The sequence below is a fragment of the Furipterus horrens genome, unplaced genomic scaffold (genome assembly GCF_987537825.1).
Source record: "Furipterus horrens unplaced genomic scaffold, mFurHor1.1.pri manual_scaffold_17, whole genome shotgun sequence".
NCBI classification, from domain to species: domain Eukaryota; kingdom Metazoa; phylum Chordata; class Mammalia; order Chiroptera; family Furipteridae; genus Furipterus; species Furipterus horrens.
The window spans coordinates 77,712,126-77,731,133 of record NW_028327187.1 but is presented as its reverse complement, the minus strand read 5'-3'; the positions used below and the strand labels follow the sequence as shown (position 1 = coordinate 77,731,133).

General features: G+C 39.3%; 1 protein-coding gene across 1 annotated transcript in view; it reads right to left on the bottom strand.

Annotated features, from left to right (window-relative positions):
• Positions 1-109: 109 nt before the first annotated feature.
• The window catches only part of LOC149991331 (acetyl-CoA acetyltransferase, cytosolic-like), an 80,593-nt gene continuing 61,694 nt past the window's right edge, over positions 110-19,008 (bottom strand). The window contains exons 2-3 of the mRNA XM_090264095.1: positions 3,247-3,281; positions 110-822 (exon numbers count right to left, since the gene is read on the bottom strand). Coding sequence (XP_090120221.1) covers positions 110-822; positions 3,247-3,281 — 748 coding nt within the window. The remainder of the gene's footprint in view (positions 823-3,246; positions 3,282-19,008) is intronic.

The following is a 19,008-nucleotide window of genomic DNA, read 5'->3' as shown; positions in this document are numbered from 1 at the left end:
GCCTCTGGTGGGTTCTTTGTGAAGTGGAAGCTGGTTCCATCCTCACATTGGTCCTGATTTCACATATTAGTGTCTTACTAGTTTAGAAAGAAATGAGGTTCAGGGTTTGTTAAGCAGGTTCAGCCTCTCTGAACACACATGCTATCCCCATCCTACCCCCGATGCACAGGGCAGCCACGCCACACCTGCTACTCTGTCGCTCCATAGTGTGTAACAGGGTGACGAGAATCCGACAGCCAGATGCCCCGAGAGGGTGGCCCAAGGCTATAGCCCCTCCTTGGATGTTGACCTTCTCTGGGTTTAATCCAAGTTCCTTAGCTATGGCAACAGAGAGGGCGGCAAAGGCTTCATTGATTTCAAACACATCCACATCTTCCAGGGACCAACCTGCTTTTGCAACCGCTTGCTTTATTGCTGGAATCGGTCCTATTCCCATAATGGAAGGCTCCACACCTACTTGTGACAAGGAAACTATCTTTGCTAGAGGCATGAGCCCACGGCTGTCGGTGACTGACTTCCTCATGAGGACCACAGCTGCGGCACCATCGTTCATTCCTGAAGCATTAGCTGCGGTGACTGTCCCTGTCCCGTCTGTGAGGAAGTAAGGCTTAAGTTTAGACACAGCTCTGATGTTGCTCCCGTGGTGAGGAAACTCGTATGTTTTAACTTCAGTAAGACCTTTTTTAGAAGGTATAAAAACTGGTACAATCTCTTTGTCAAAATGGCCAGCTTTCTGTGCGCACTCTGTCCTGTTCTGGCACAACACTGCAATCTTGTCCTGATCTTCTCTATTCACTTGCCATTTTTTGGCTACATTTTCAGCTGTCCGGACGAGCACCAATTCTTTATAACTTCATATGTTGGACTTTAATTTATTTTCTGGTACTTCTGGTTATTGCTGGTTTGCAGTAGTTGTATTCCTTCTTAGTTGTGGAGGGAGATGGAGCGTGTCAGTGTAGGCTTCCATCTTGGCCGGAAGTCTTCCAAAAATTATTTCTTGTTGGGTGTTCTCACTGAAGTGTCTTTTACTTTAAGTCATGTTCAGCTAATATTTTCACAAAGATTTTCATATTTTTCAGGACCTGAAACACATCACCAAACAAAAACTACTAAAAAATAAAAGAGAAAACCACCACTTCTCCAATTTTTTGCATGCTGGCTCTGTACTGGTGCAATTCTTCACTGACTATTTAAACTTGCAGTGAGCCAAAGGATTAGTATGAGGTGAAAGCTTAAGGCATTCTCAGGATTTGTCTCAGTGTTCCTTCTGCCTAGATATGTGTTTGGCTTTCTAAATTCTTCCATAAAGTTTATATTATCTGCCATTTGTTGCCACTGAAGTCTGTCTTTTATTGGCTTAGTTGTCAGTGTTTTGACAGAGTTTCCTTAAATATCTGGAGCAAAAAAAAAAAAAAAAATACAAATAAAAGAAAAAGGAATACTCTCTCAGTCTTTGCAAATTGAGTGTCCATTTGGGGACATTCCTTTAACACTTACCCTGTCCATTTACAATTTTGAATTAGTCTTCATAGCCTTCATGCCTAGAGCATGAAGTTAGCCAGAGGTGAGATATGACAGTTACTCAGGTCTTTCCTGGACATGCAGTCATCCTTGAGCATGTACATGGCTTTGTGATTCCCCAGTATGCAGAGGATCTTTTAAAAGCCTTTAATTCTCCACATATGCCCTTTCCCAACCTCTTTCTTCCCAGGTCTTTGATTGTTCTAGTGCTTCTTGTGACTGTGATCCTTAGTCTTATTCTGTGTGGCCAATATTTTTGCCTTTAAATACTTTCAACAAATGCCAGTTTGGGAGATGTTTCAGCCCTTAGAATGCTTAGAATGAGATAAAACAAAGCAACCTCTAGCACTGTTCTTTCTGACAGGGCAAAACAGTAACAATTATTTGAGAATAATGTTTGATTGCTTTCTTTGGCACTAGCAACTTGCACCAGGAGTGAAGGCTGCTAACTCAATAGGCACCACCAATCTGTGGTTGAAGTATGGCAAGAAAGCAACTTAAAATACCATAGTGCTCACTTATGGCAATGCAGCCACTTCTCTCTTTATTAAGCTTTCTCCTGTGGTTGTAAATTTTTGGCTCTATCCCAGAATTCTGAAAAAGTGGATTTTGACCTTTTTTTCCAGTTCATTAATTAATGTTTTGCTACTCTGTTATTTTTGGAAATGTCACCTCCCTGAAATTCACTGCCTTTTACAACAGATTTAATTATTGGGATGTTCTTCCTCAGGTTAAGCTTAAGTAGGTTTTGTAGATTCCCATTGTATATCCTAGTTCTGCTATTTAGGTAATATAAACTAAATCTTATATCTTTTCCTTTGGTTGGCAGTTCTTTTGTTACAGAAATTTGGAATTCTGTCCATTCAGAAATATCTTTGTAGGCTTGGCAGATCCCAGTCCCTTTTACTGTAGCTCCTAATGTTGTGGTTTCAAATATACTTCTATCTGTTCACTCTCTTCTTGTTTTTATTAGGTGTGACATATGAAAGACAAAAATACAAACAATTCCAGCTGTGATTGACAAGCAGAAGGGGACCTTCCACAATTTTTATGAAGTAACTTAAGATCACACTCACTTTTTTGACAGCAACATTACACTGTAGGTTTACATTAAACTGAATCAACTAAACCCCTATGTGTGCTTCACACATGTTAAATTTGGCCCAATTCCTATTGTATATCAGCCCACATGTCACTTAACTGGTTTTCTTTGAATTTTCTTATATGAAAAATGGGGAGACTTCCAGTCAAGATGGAGGTGTAGGTAAACACACTTCATCTCCTCACATAACTACAGCAAAAATTACAACTAGACAACAAAACAACTATCACCCAGATTTTTCAGAAAATTGAGCGGTATGGAAGTCCAACAACCAAGGATTTAAAGAAGTCACATTAATCCAGACGGGTAGGAGGGGTGGAGATACAGCAAAACATAGAGGGGTGCAGAAAGGCACGGAGAGGTGGAGAGGTGCAGAGAGGCAGTGGAATGGGCGGTCCCACTTTCAAGTGTGATGAATAAAAATCAGGAGGGATACCTCAGGAGTGAGGGATCCCAGCCCCAGAACAGACCACCTAGTCCAGCGTTCCGTCACCAGGAACCTAAATCTCCATAACTTTGGTTGTAAAACCCAGTGGGTGGTGGGGCGGCAAAATAAACTACAGGATTCTCAGGAGACTCCTCTTAAAGGGCCTGTGAAGGTCTTAGGTAGGACTTAGGCATACCCATCCTCCTCTGGGATTCAGCACTAGGGCAACAGCTAGAAGGGCACAAGTGGCATACAGGGTGAAAGTCGGGTGACTGGCAAGTGGGTGAATGCCCAGCTTCCTCCTGGGCAAATATCCAGAGGCCAGGCAACGGCATTGTCCTCTCTCCAAGCCAACCCCCACACAGAGCCACAAAGTGAAATGGTTGCCCTGCCATGGCCATTACCTAAGGCCCTGACCCACATAATTTACAGGTGTGCTTTTCTGCAATAAGCCATACTACTAAGAAGGGAGTTAAAACAGCTCTATCCCATACACAGAAACAGAAAGCAGTTGCAAAATAAAGGAGACAAAGAAATATGGCTCAAATGAAAGAACAGACAAAATTCCAGAAGAAAAAACTAAACAAAATGGAGATAAGCAACCTATCAGATACAGAGTTCAAAAACTGGTTATCAGGATGCTCAAATAACTCATTGGGTACTGCAACAGCATAAAAATTACGCAGGCAAAAATGAAGGTTGTATTAAGTGAAATAAAGAAAAATCTACAGGGAACCAATGGTGGAGGGGATGAAGATGAGAATCAAATAAATGATTTGGAACATAGGAAGAAAAAACATTCAATCAGAACAGCAAGAAGAAAAAGAATTTTTTAAAAAAATGAGAATAGACTATGAAGCCTCTGGAACATCTCCAAGCATACCTACATCTGAATCATAGGGGTGCCAGAAGAAGAAGAGGAAGAACAAGAAGTTGAAAACTTATTTGAAAAAATAAATAAAACTTTCCTAATTTGATGAAGGAAATAAACATACAAGTCCAGGAAGCACAGAGATTGCCAAAGAAGTTGGATCCAGAGAAGCCCACACCAAGACACATCTTAATTAAAGCGCCAAAGGTTAAAGATAAAGAGAAAATCTTAAAAGCAGCAAGGGAAAAGCAGGGAGTTACCTGAAAAGGAGTTCCCATAGACTATCAGCTGATTTCTCAAAAGAATTTTGCAAGCAAGAAGGGACAGGCAAGAAGTATTCAAAGTGATGGAGAGCAAGGACCTACAACCAAAATTACTCTATCCAGCAAAGCTATCATTTAGAATTGAAGTGCAAATAAAGTGTTTCCCAGACAAGGTAAAACTAAAGGAGTTCATCACCACTAAGACATTTTTATATGAAATGTTGAAGAAAACTATGAAAAAAAGAAGCTAAAAACTATGAACATTAAAGTGGCAACAAATTCACAACTATCAAGAACGGAATCTAAACAAAACCTAAGCAAACAACCAGAACAGGATCAGAATCATAGATATGGAGACCACATGGAAGATTGTCAGTTGGGAGGGGGGGAGGGGGAGAATAGGGTAAAAGTGCAGGGATTAAAAAGTACAAATTGGTAGGAATAAAATAGACGGGATGTTAAGAATAGTATAGGAAATGGAGTAGCCAAAGAACTTATATGCGTGGCATGGACATGAATGAATGGGGGGAATTGCTGGAGGGCATTGGGGTACAGGGCAGATGGGGCAAAGGGGAGAATTTGGGACAACTGCAATAGCATAATCAATACATTTTTAAAAAGAAAAGTAGGTATAGTAATACTCAAAGTATCATCACTTGCAACATGAAAATAATTCGAGCATGTGCAAAGTTATTATTATTCCCTTCTTTTTTACCCCTACTTAATTTTTTAGTACCTTAAAAATACTAATAAATTGGAACAACCTTCAGATATTCTTATTTCATTGGTGTGGGTTGTGGCCTATGCATTATGTTCTTTAAGTTACTTCAGGTATTTCTAATGTACAGCCAAAGTTGAGGTCCATTGCCTCTAAGGTAGGGAGAAATTGAAAAACCAAAGGTGTCGGCTAACACTTACTATAATCCAATGAATTAAATTCCAACCACGCTATGAAAAGTAAGTACAGTTCATTATTCTCATCCACATTTTATACTTTAGAATGACATATCGCAAAAGGCTAAGAAATTTGTCTATGGAAGTCTCACAGCAGGTAAGTCTCAGGGTTCAGCTTCAAATCAAGGGTGCCTGATTCTGGAGCCCAAGAGAGTAACCAGTCCTCTAAGGCTTCTCAAGCTGGGCTCCAGTTTGATTTCTGTCATTGATGTTCTAGTTTGTGTAATTCTCTGTTGGGTTTGGGGCCTAATAGCTATTGCACATTCATCAATCACATAAGGCTTGGTAGAGTCTCCAAAATGCCCGTAATCATTGGGTAAACATCCAACCAGTTAAGCAGGACGAACAGTCTCAGGAGGTCAATGAACAGTAGTAAAGGGGACAAACAGGGGATTGGGTAACAGAGAAAACATTTTAAAAATATTATGATATCAGAAGAAAGGTCAATAGGAAACAAAATTAGACTATGGCCTGGGAAAAATGGCCAGGGTTCCTGAAACTGTATCAAGTTAAGAATCACAGTACCAGCAAGTATTTATTATACCTTTGTCCAAGATTTGCACAAAAGATTGAAAGTGGAATAATCTCTGTGGGTTTGGAGGACTGTGTAAGTGTAGAATAGAGGCTAGAAATTCAGAAAGTTTGAATGGTGCTTAGCATTCCAGCTCTTAAGGAGTAAAGGGCAAAGGAGGCATGAACATGAAAGGAAATATTTTATTGTACTTTTTATTATGGTAAAATGCACATAACATAAAACTGATTATTCTAACCATCTGAAAGCGTAAAATTCAGTGATATTAAGTACAGTTATAATTTGGTGTAACTAGAACCACTGTCTAGTTCCAGACTTTTTTCATAACCCCAAATGGAAACACTGTAATCATTAAGCTGTCTGTCCCCATTCCCTTGTGCTTTCAGCCCCTGGAAATCAGAAATCTGCCTTCTGTCTCTAAGACTTAATTAGCTTATTCTGGGTACTTCTTTTAAACAGAATCGTATAATAATGGACCTCTCTGTCTGTCTTCTTTCACTCAGTAAAATCCATAGCTATTCATGTTGTAGCTTGTATCACTATTTCATTTTTTTAGATGAATAATATTCCATTTTATAGATATACTACATTTTGTTTATTTACTGATCCATTGGTGGACATTTGGGTTTTATCCATGTTTTGGCTGTTGTGAATAATGCTGCCTTGTATACTCATATACAAGTATTTATTTGAACGTTTGTTTCAAAATTTTTGTACATACCTAGGAGTAGAATTGGTGGATTATATGATAATTCTATGTTTAACTTTTTAAAGAACCACCAAAATGTTATTTTCTTTTACATTTCCACCAGTAATAATGAATGGTGCCAATTTCTCCATATCTTATCAACACCTGTTATTTTTTAAAACTGTTGCCATTCAACTGGACATGAAATGGTATCCCATTGTGTTTTTTTTAATGTATTTTATTGATTATATTGTTACAATAGTTCCAATTTTCTCCCCTTTACTCCCCTCCGCCCAGCGTCTCCCTCCCCCAGCAACCCACCCCCAAGTCCATACCCATGGTTCGTAAAAAATAACTATCCCTCCCTCTCAGATATTAAGACCCTTTGTAATCTTATAAAGGACAATGGGCGAAGGTCTCAAGCTCCTCTAGCTGCTTCAAGCTGGACATGGTTGTCATCCTACCTACCCTTGGGTCCAGAAATCCCTAATAATAGTGGGAGTGTAATGACAAATGACATTTATTTTCTCATATGATTGTTGGCCATTTGTGTATTTTCTTTGGAAGAGTGTCTATTCATGTCCTTTGTCCATTTTTTGTTGGGCTTTTTGTAATTTAGTTGTTGAATTGTAAGAATTTAAAAATATATTCTAGATACTATACAATTTCATACATATTATTTGAAGATGTTTGCTCCCATTTTGTGGGTTGTCTTTTCATTCTCTTGAAGTGTCTTTTGGTGTACAAAATTGTTTAATTTTGATGAAGTCCATTTTATTTTTTGTTACTTTTGATTATTTTTATTTTTTTATGTATCGTGATATTTATGTATTCATTTTTAAAATTTTCAATTACAGTTAACATACAGTATTGTATTGGTGTCAGGTGTACAACCTAGTATGTACACATTATATAACTTACTAAGTAATCATCCTGATTAATCTGGTACTCATTTGATACCATACATAGTTTATTAGAATATTGTTGACTATATGACTATTCTGTAACAGCCAATTTGTATTTCTTAAGCCCTTCACCTTTTTCACCCACCCCCAGCCCATCTGGCAACCATCAAAACATTCTCTGTATCTGAGTTTGTTTCCTGTTCTGCTTGTTTATTTATTTTGTTTTTGTTTTTAGATTCAGTTGTTGATAGGTAAGTATTTATTGCCACTTAATTGTTCATATTTCTAATCTTTTTTTCCTTCTTCTTAAAGAAGATCCTTTAACAGTTCGTGTAATACTGGTTTGGTGGTGATGAACTCATTTAGTTTTTTCTCTTTTGGGAAACTCTTTACATGCCCTTCGCTTCTAAATGGTGGCTTTGCTGGGTAGAGTAATCTCGGTTGTAGATCCTTGAGTTTCAAGACTTTGACTATTTCTTGCCAATCCCTTCTGGCCTGCAAATATTCTTTTGAGAAATGAGCTAGTAGTCTTATGGGAGCTCCCTTGTAGGTAACTAATTGTTTTTTTTTTTTTTCCTTGCTACTTTAAAGATTCGTTCTGTGTCTTTAACATTTGGCATTTTAATTATGATGTGTCTTGCTGTGGGCTGCTTTGGGTTCATTTTCTTTGGAACTCCCTGTGCTTCCTGGGCTTGTTTGTCTATTTTCTTCATCAGGTTAGGGAAGTTTTCTGTCATTTTTTCAAATACATTTGCAATGTCTTGTTCTCTTAATCTGGTGCCCCTTTCTCCCAGTGATGTGAATGTTGGTACACTTGAAGTCGTCCTGGAGGCTCCTTACACTATCTTCATTTTTTCTGGTTTTTTTTTTTTAAAGGAACATCTTTCTTTTTTTAAAATAATTTATTTGTTTGTTTGTTTGTTTATTTATTTTATTTTTAGAGAGAGGGGAAAGGAGAAAGAGAAGGAGAGAAACATCACCGTGTGGTTGCCTCTTACTTGCGCCCCCAGCTGGGGACCTGACGTGCAACTTAGTCATGTGCCCTGACTGGGAATCGAACCAGCGACACTTGGCTCACAGGCCGACACTCAATCCACTGAGCCACAGCAGCCAGAACTTGGATTTTTTTTTTTTTTTTTGCTGTTTTGATTGAGTGTTTTTGGCTCCCTATATTTCAAATTGCTAACCTCATTCTCAGCTTCAACTACTCTACTGTTGATTCCCTGTTAATAATTCTTCATTTCAATTAGTGTATCCTTCATTTCTCACTGGTTATTTTTTATGGTTTCTATGTCCTTTTTCATGCTGTTGAAGTTCTAACTTTCTTGTTCTCAGTAAGTTCCCTGAGCATCCTTATAGCCATTATTGTGAACTCTCTATGTGGTAGTTTGCTTGCATCCATTTTATTTCATTCTTTTTCTGGAGATTTCTCCTGTTCTTTAATTTGGGATTTGTTTTGTTGTCTCCACATTTTGGCCACTTCCCTATGTTTGTTTCTATGTATAAGGCAGTGCTGCTGCATCCTCTGGACTTGATTTAATGGCCTTGTGTAGCAGGTGTCCTTATAGGCCCAGTGGCATAGATTCCCCAGTCACCTGAGCAGGGTGCTCCAAGTGTGCACCCATGTGGGCTGTGTAAACTGTCCTGTTGTAGTTGAACCTTGCTTGCTGTTGGCATCACTGGGAGGCATTGACTTCAGGCCAATTGTCTGCAAGGACTAGCTGCAACTACAGTGGAGGAGCTGCTCTGCAGGAGTCAACCCTATGAAGCAGGACTTGCTTCAGTGGGGCTTCAGTGATTTTTAGTCATATTTTTAAAAATTACCAAAACCAAGATCATGAAAGTTTTTCTCTATGTATTCATGTAAGAATTTTATAGTTTTATGGCCAAATGGAGGCATAGGTAGACAAGCTGCATCTTCCTCACAACTAAGAAGGAATTTACAACCACTTCAAAACTAAAAAAAAAACCCAGAAGATACAGAAAATCGAACTTCATGGAAGTTCAGCAAACAAAGAAATAAAGAAGAAATATTCGGTCAGACAGGTAGGAGGGGCAGAGGCAGGATGGAGAGAATGAGGTGCGGTGCTGCAGCAGCCGCTGCATGGGCAGTGCTTGGTGTTGGTGGTTGGCGGCACTGCTAGTGGCAGCGGTGTCTGGAGGCAGCAGCAGTGGCACAGGGACTGTAGCTGCAGCAAAAAGCACAGCCATACATTTTAAACCTGGGGACTGATCCCAGCCCCAGACCAGACCGATCCCAGGCCCAGACCAGAACATGCAGCTCACGGTTCCAGCACCAGGGAAAATAAAGCTACATTGCTTCTGACTGTGAAAGCCAGTTGGGGATTGGGGTGGAGGAAGAAACTGCTGGTTTCTCAACGGAGGCAGCTTGTTTAGTACGGGAAGGGGGAGAAGTGCCCAGAAAAGCAGCAAGTGTGTGGCAAGTGGCACTGTTCCTCTCAGACCCCTCCTCCACATACAGTGCTATGACGTGGTGAAACAGGTCACCAGCCCTGTTGAATACCTGAGGCTCCACCTCTTACAGCATAACAGGTGTAATAGCTCTACCTAAGACACAAAGGCAAACACAGAAAGCCATCAAGATGAGGGGACAGAGAAGTATGGCCCCAAAGGGAGAGAGCGGATCAAGGTCCCAGTGGGAGAACTGAGGAACGAGGAGAGAGCCGACCTAACAGATGAGAAGAGTCAACTTAACAGATGCACAGTTTAAAGCACTGGTAACAAAGATGCTCAAACTGTTGACAGAAAAGATTAAGCATGACAAAGAATAAATTAAGGCTATACTAAGTGAAATGAAGGAAAATCCACATGAAACTAGTGGTAAAGGAAAGGAAACCAGGGTTGAAATCAAATAATTGGAACGTGAGGAAGAAATAAACAGTCAACCAGTACAGAATGAAGAAACAAGAATTAAAAAAAAAAAAAATGAAGAGAGGCTTAGGAACCTCCGGGACAACTTTAAACATACCAACATCTGAATCATAGGGTTGCCAGAAGGAGAAGAGAAAGAGCAAAAAATTGAAAGCTTATATGAAAAAATAATGAAGGAAAACTTCCCTAATTTGGGGAAGGACATAGACATACAGGTCCAGGAAGCACAGAGAGTCCCAAACAGACTAGACCCAGAGAGGACCACACCAAGACACATCATAATTAAAATGGTTAAGGATAAAGAGAGACTCTGAAAAGCAGCAAAAGAAGAATTACCTACAAAGGAGTTCCCATGAGACTGTCAGCTGATTTCTCAAAAGGAACTTTGCAAACAAGAAGGGACTGGCAAGAAGTATTCAAAGTGATGAAAGGCAAGGACATACAACCAAGATCACTCTATCCGGCAAAGCTATCATTTAGAATGGAAGGGCAGATAAAGTGCTTCCCAGAGAAGGTAAAGCTAAAGGAATTTATCATCACCAAGCCATTATTATATGAAATGTTAAAGGGACTTATTTAGGAAAAAGAAGACCAAAACTATGAACATTAACATGATAACAAAATCACAACTATAAACAACAAAGTCTAAAAAATAAAAACAAAAACAAACTAAGCAGACAAGCAGAATGGGAACAGAGTCATAGATATGAGGATCATGTGGAGGGTTGTCAACTGGGAAAGGGAAGGGGGAAGGAGGGAAATGGTGCAGGAATTAAGGAGCATAGTAGGAGGGTGCCCAATAGGCAGGGGGATGTAAAGAATAGTACAGGAAAGGATAAAGTCAAAGAACTTATATACACAACCCATGGACATGAACTAAGGAGGGTGGGACTGCTGGAGGGAGGGGGTGCTGGGTGAAGGGGAGCAAAGGGGGTGGGATGACTGTAACAGCATAATCAATAAGACATAAAAATAATTTTATAGTTTTAGTTTTTATACTTAAGTCTTTTATGTATTTTGGGTTTATTGTTGTTCATTGTAAGAGTCCAACTTCATACCCTTACATGTTGATATCCTGTTGTCCCAGTAACATTATTGACCTGAGAAATTTCTGAACTTTCATTCCATTTTATTGATTTATATGTTTGCCCTTATACCAGAACCACACTGTTTTAGTTTAGCTTTGTAGTAAATATTGACGTTAGGAAATGTGAATATTCAAACTTCTTTTTCTAGCTTGTTTTGGCTCTTCAAGTTTCTTTCTAATTACATAGGAAATTAAGAATCAGACTTCATTTCTACACAAAAGATAGTTGAGATTAATCATTTTATTATTTTTATCCTATATAATTTCTCACTTGATTTTATTTTTGGATTGTTTATTGCTAATTCATAGAAATACAACCAATTATTATGTGTTCAGCTCATATTCTGTACCTTTCTTACTAGTGCTTTGGTGGATTCTTTAGAATTTTCCATACATAGGATTATGGCATCTTGCAAATAGAAATAATTTTGCTATTCTTTTTACCAATTTGGATCTCTTTTGTCACTTTTTCTCACCTAATTGCTGTGGCTAGACCTTAGTACAATATTAAATGGACATAGTGAAAGTAGACATTCTTGTACTCTTCCTGATTTTAGATAACAAGTTATATATTTTTGCTATTGAATATGATGATATATGGCTTTTTCATATATGCCCTCAATTACATTGAGGAAATTTTCTTCCACTTCTAGTTTATTGGGTGTTCTTATTGTGAAATTGTGCTTAATCTTATAATTTTTGCATCAATTTATACAATCAAGTGATTTTCTTTTTCTTCATTCTATTATGGAGCATTTTATTAGTTTGTTTTGTACTTTGAGCCACTTTTGTATTATTGGAATAAGTTGCATTTAGTCATGATATATAATTCTTTCTTAATAATGCTGTTACATCAGAATTGCTAATATGTTCAGAATTTTTAAAGGATATTATAATTTTATTATTGACACTATTACAGATATACTGATTCCTCCTGACTTTGCCCACCTCCACCTAGCCCATGCCTTCTCCCTTTCTTCTGGCCATCACTACACTGTTGTCTGTGTCTATGGGTTATGCATATATGTTCTTTGGCTAATCCCTTTACCTTCTGTCATCAAGTCCCCCATTTCCCATCCTCTCTGACAGCTGTCAGCCTGTTTAATGTATCCATGTCTCTTTCCCATTTTGTTTATCTGATTATTATTCATTAATTTCCACATATAAGTGAGAGCATATGGTATTTTTCTTTCTCTGACTGGCTTATTTCACCTAGAATAATAATCTCCAGATCCATCTATGCTGTTGCAAAAGGTAAGATTTCCTTCTTTTTTATGGCTGTGTAGTATTCTATTGTGTAAATGTATCACAGCTTTTTCATCCATTCATGTACTGATGAGCACTTGGGTTGTTTCCAGATTCTGGCTATTGTAAATAATGCCATTATGAACATAGGGGTGCATATATTCTTTCGAACTGGTGTTTCAAGATTCTTATTTTTATTATATTTTTGCATTACCATTTAACCCCCCTTTTAACCCCCTGCCCCTGTTACAGAACCCCTGGGATGCTCCAATTGAAAATAAACCCACGGGCTCTTTAGTTAGGGGCCCGATTGCCCACCACCAAAATTATAACTCTCAATATCAGAGTTTAGTGAAAAGAAAAAGAATTGTTTATTTAACAGTTATATAGATTTAGTTATTTGCGGATTTCTGTTGTTAAGTCTTATGCTCTTTAAAACACCCACAAACACATATCCTTGCCTCCCCACCTTCCAGACCAGGCTAGTTTTAGGAAAGTCAGAGAAACCGTTTCCCTACTTTCCAAACACAGTTCAGCTTTACCAGCAGCTGCCAATCATTCAATCCTGATTGGGGAGGTCCTTTCTGTGCTGTGGTGCCCTCCAGCTCTCAATGCAGAACCACCTGGATTCTCAGCCTCCTTGCAAACTGCCTTCTTCTTGCAAACCGCGTGGATCTTCTCTCCTTCTCAAAACTGCATGGCGAGAGCCTCTTAAAGCAGCCTGGAGACCCCTTCTCCAAGCCACATGGAGAAGGCCCCTTCACCAAGCCATGTGGAGGGAGCACACGAGAGAGCGAGAGCGAGCGCGCGAGCGCGCCAGAGAGAGAGTCAGAGCGCCAGAGTCAGAGTGCGAGTGAGAACCCGAGTCAGAGAGCGAGAGAGAGTCAGAGTGAGAGCACGAGGGAGAGCCAGAGAGAGTCAGAGCACCAGAGCCAGAGCGCGAGTGAGAGCTTGAGAGAGTCTGAGCTAAAATGTCTGCAGCTGCTTATATATCCCTAACTGCGTCCTCTGACGCAGTGGGCGTTGCAAACAGTTCTGACCATTCACAGACCCTTACGTAGGCTCTGTGTGCTTTCCATACCGTCCCCTGGTTCAAGACTCCTCCCATCTGCCTGAGGCTTTGGATGCATTAAAGCCATTTTGCATAAGAAAGACAGTAGCCACCAGCCTCAGGCATGTGGAAGCATTTGAAAAGCTGCTTACTTCTCCCCATCCCCCAGCAGCAAACTCTGGGGATTTTTGGACTCCCCTGTTTCTGTAACACCCCCACAATCACCACACTGTTGTCTATGAATGCTTTTTCCTTTTTACTCAATCTCTCCACACCCTAAGCCCACCAAAGCTGTCAGCCTGCTCTCTATGAGTTTGTCTCAATTTTGTATGTTAGTTCAGTTAGTTCATGAGATTCAATGTATGAGTGAAGTCATATGGTATTTGTCTTTCTCTGACTGGCTTATTTCACTTAGCATAATGTTCTCCAGGTCCATCTGTGCTGTCACAAAGTGTATAATTTTTTCCTTTTTTACAGCTGAGTAGTATTCCATTCTGTAAATGTCTCATGATATAGTCTCAGAAATGGGATCTCTGGGTCAAAAGCTAGTACCATTTTTAATTTTTTGAGGAAAGCCCATATTGTTTTCCACAGATGGTGCACCAATCTGCATTCCCACCAACAGTGTGCTAGGGTTCCCTTTTCTCCACACCCTTGCCAGCACTTGTTGTCTGTTGATTTGTTGATGGTAGCCATTCTGGCAGGTGTGCTTTCTCATTGTGGTTTTAATTTACATCTCTGATGATTAGCGATGTTGAACATTTTTCATATGTCTATAGGCCATCTGTATGTCTTCTTCAGAGAAGTGTCTATTCATGCCCTTTGCCCATTTTTTAATTGGATTGTTGGTCTTCCTAGTGTTGAGTTGTATAAGTTCTTTATATATTTTGGAGATTAACCCCTTATCAGATATATAATTGGCAGATATGTTCTTTCATACAGTGGGTTCCCTTTTCATTTTATTGCTGGTTTCTTTTGCTGTGCAAAAGCTTTTTAGTTTGTAGTCCCATTTGCTCATTGTACTGAATTTTTGCATCTACATTCATCACAAGTATTAGTGTAGTTTCTTTTGATGTCTTTGCTTGGCTTTGGCATTAGAGTAATGCTGGCCTGGAATTGCTTGAGATTTGGTGTTAATTCTTCTTTCATTGTGTGACAGAATTTTCCAATGAAACTATTTAATCTTGAATTTTTTTAATTTCTTTTTTTATTGTTGTTCTATTATAGTTGTTCTCCATTTTCCCCCATTGATCTCCCCTGCTCCACCTATCCCCGCCCCTCTCCTACAGTCAGTCTTCACCCTGTTGTCCATGTCCATGAGCCATTTATACTGGTTCCTTGACTAGAACCTTCCCCTTATTTTCCCCATTCTCCCCCTTCCCCTCCCTTCTGGTCACTGTCAGTCTGTTCCTTGATTTCATACCTCTGGTTCAATTTTGCCCATTTGTTTATTTTGTTCATTAGGTTCCTGCATTAGGTGAGATCATATGGTATGAGATCACCTGGCTTATTTCACTAGGCACAATACTCTCCAGTTCCATCCATGCTGTCGCAAAAGGCAGGAGTTTCTTCTTTCTTTCTGCTGTGTAGTAGTCCATTGTGTAAACGTACACCTTTTTTTTTTTCTCTTTAATCCACTCATCCATTGATGGGCAGTTAAACTGTTTCCAGCATTTGGCTATTGTAAATAGCACTGCTATGAACATAGGGGTGCACAGGTTCTTTTGAATTGCTGTTTCAGGATTCTTCAGGTGTAATCCCAGTAGTGGAATTGCTGGGTCAAATGCAAGTTCCACTTTTAGTTTTTTGAGGAAATTCCATACTGTTTTCCACATTGGCTGCACCAGTCTGCATTCCCACCAACAGTGCATGAGGGTTCCCTTTTCTCTGGATCCTCGCCAGCACTTGTTGTTTCTTGATTTATTAATGACAGCCATTCTGACAGGTGTGAGGTGATATCTCATTTTGGTTTTAATTTGCATCTCTCTGATGGCTAGTGATGTTGAGGATCCTTTCATATGCCTGTGGGATCTCTGTATGTCCTCCTTGGAGAAGTATCTGTAGAGGTTCTTTGCCCATTTTTTAAATTGGGTTGTATGTCTTTCTGGTGTTGAGTTGTATAAGTTCTTTATATATTTTGTAGATCAAGCCTAGTATCATTGGAAAATACGTTTTTCCCATAAGATTGGTTCCCTTTTCATTTTGCTGATGTTCTCTTTAGTTGGACAAAAGCTTTTTAATTTGATGTAGTCCCATTTGTTTATTCTTTCTTTTATTTCCCTTGCCCTAGGAGATATATTGGTGAAAATATTGTTGCATGGCCTACGTAATCTTGGATTTTTTATTGTTGGAGGGGGTTGATTAGTGATGTCATAATCTCTTTATTTGTTATAGGTCCATTTACATTTTTATTTCCTCTTGAGTCAGTTTGGTAGTCTATATGTTTCTTGGAATTTATTCATTTTATCTAAGTTATCTAATGTATTTTTAAGTATATTTTATTGATTATATTGTTACAATAGTTCCAATTATTTCCCCTTTGCTCCCCTCGGCCCAACACCCCCCTCCACCAACAATCCCCACCCAAGTCCATGCCCATGGGTCATACATACAAGCTCTCCTGCCCCACCCTTTCATATATTCTTCTTCTTTTTTCTAATTAATTAATTAATTAATTAATTATTTTAATAATAAAAAATAACTATCTCTCCCTCTCAGACTTAAGACCCTTTATAATCTTATAAAGGACAATGGGCGAAGGTCTCGAGCTCCTCTAGCTGCTTCAAGCTGGACATGGTCATCATCCTACCTACCCTTGGGTCCAGAAATCCCTATTAAGAATGGGGATGTGGAGGGGAGGGTGGCCTTCCCACATGGGGAAGGATCGTGCAGACTCCAGGTCAGTTGGCTGTCCCCAGAAAATGGCATGCTTGATTTAACGGGCTGGCATACTTGTTGTATTCTGGAGGCAACAGATTTGGCAACAGGGTTAAAGGACATCATTCAATCCATAACCACTAGATGATAAAAGACAGGTATTAATTTTTCAATGTCCCACATTAGGGAAAAGAAGGGCTTCTTTGAAGGAAGGTGTGCCAGGTACATCTCACCTCTCCAAAACCCTTTTGCCCATTATACTTAGTTTGGGCCGAAGGAAATAGTTTAGGTTTCCCCCTCTCAGGCCTCTGGGCTCTTTCTGTCCAAGCCTTTAGGACAGAGAAGAGAAACCAGTTTTAAAGTGAAGCCCACAGACCACCCCATTCTTCACCAACCCAGCCACTTAGTTCAGCCAAACTATTGAGTCTCAGGAGGCAGCAATGCAGACAGGATTAAGTGAGGCCTATATGTACAGACAATCACTCAGGTAATGAGATTGTAGGCTTATGCCCTTTGAAAACAGAAAACACATGTTAATTTATGTAACATAACCCACATACAAGTCTCTAAATCTATAGGACTGTCTTATCGAAAAGACATCCAGTTGCAAGGCATTTGACATTCTTCTTGCCTGTAAATTAAACATTTCTGATAATGCCACTGACATAGTTTAACTTTCAAATGAAAAGAAACTTTAAAGACTGTTAGCTGCACTACTTTATAGTCTACCACTGAGCATTGTGATTTTCCTTGAATTGCGATTTTTCTCCCTAGGATTACCCTCTTTGTCATTAAAGGGACTGCATTAAGTCCATTTTTAATTTATCCTGTTCATTTGCACAAACACAACAAGAGCAGCAAATAATCACTTAGGATCTTTAGTTCTGCTTTGCTGGAACTTACGCAAGGAACATTTAGGGTGACCTTCATTCTGCCCTTCAAGGCACAGAAGCAAAACCACATACCTGGCATTCAGTCTTGCCTGTAAACACCTGTCTTTTCCAAGTCCTTCTGGTTTTCCATTGTGCCTTAAGGTCCCATCTAGCCATCTTTCAGAAAAACAACCTTCATTCATTCCCTGGAAAGATTGCCATGGACCGCGCATCCAACCAAGGTACCAGGCCTTTTATCTTGTGGATTTTTATTACCTTTGAAAGTCAATCCCAGTTCCTCAGGGCTTTTTGGTAACAACCAAAGCCCAAGCATGTCTCCTTTAGGCATGACATTCCAGTCAAAGTCTTAGTTAAAAAAAAAACCTCTATTAACAACTGGTCTTATTAGTTTTATGCAAAGAAATTTATGTCATTACTTACTTCTTTAGAATGCCAAACTCTGGAGGGATCAGATACGGAGAAAAATATACAGTGTGAAGGAAAATCCTTGTCCTTCCAATATTCACTGAACTTGCATCTCCATTCTTTATATTTTTATGTTTTCCCCCACTAAAATTTTTTTTGTTTGTTTTTCCATTACAGTTGTCCCACTTCTTTCCCCCTCTTGCTTCTCTGCACCCTGCCCCCCCTTCTCCCACATTCAGTCCCCACCCAGTTGTCCATGTCCATGGGTCATTTATACATGTTCTTTGACTAGACCCTTCCCCTTCTTACCCTCTTATCTCCCTTCCATCTCCCCTTTTGTTACTGTTAGTTTATTCCTTGTTTACATACCTCTGGCTCAATTTTGCTCATTTGTTTGTGTTGTTCATTAGTTTCCCGTAATAGGTGATAGCATAAGGCATTTTTCTTTCGTTGTCTGGCTTATTTCACTAAGTATAATTCTCTCTAGTTCCATCCATGTTGTTGCAAATGGTAGAAGTTCCTTCTTCCTTTTAGTACTTATTCATTGTCATTTTCCCCCTTTGTACTCGTGTTCTTCTCTGTCTCTTTCTGTTTCTTCATCTTCTTAAAGCAGACCCTTTAGCATTTCTTGCAATGCTGGTTTGGTGGAGGTGTATTCTTTTAGCCTTCTTTTGTCTTGGAAACTCCTTATTTGACCTTTCATTTTGAATGAGAGTCTTTCTGGGTAGAGTATTCTTGGTTGTAGGCTTTTGTTTTCCATTGCTTGAAATATTTTTTTGCCATTCCCTTCTGGCTTTTAGTGTTTCTGCTGAGAAATCTGATGAAAGCCTTATTGGAGTTCCCTTGTATGTTATTAGTTGTTTCTCTCTTGCTGCCTTTAGGAGTCTCCCTTTGTCTTTGAATGTTGCCATTTTAATTATGATGTGTCTTGAAGTGGGCCTGTTGGGGTTCATCTTCATTGGAACCCTCTGTGCTTCCTGGACATGCGTGACTCTTTCTCTCCTCATGTTAGGGAACTTTTCTGTCATTAGTTTTTCAAAGAGGTTTTCTATCCCTTACTCTTCTTCTTCTCCTTCTGGAATTCCTATGATATGGATATTATGACGTTTCATGTTGTCCTTCAGCTGTCTTAGAGCCTCTTCAGTCTTGTTCAATCTTTTTTCATTTTGTTGCACTGTCTGGGAGTTTTTGTCTGCATTGTCTTTCAGATCGCTGATCCCATCTTCTGCTTCCTGTAGCCTGCTTTTAATTCCTTTTACTGTGTTCTTCAATTCAGAGATCGTATTCTTCATTTT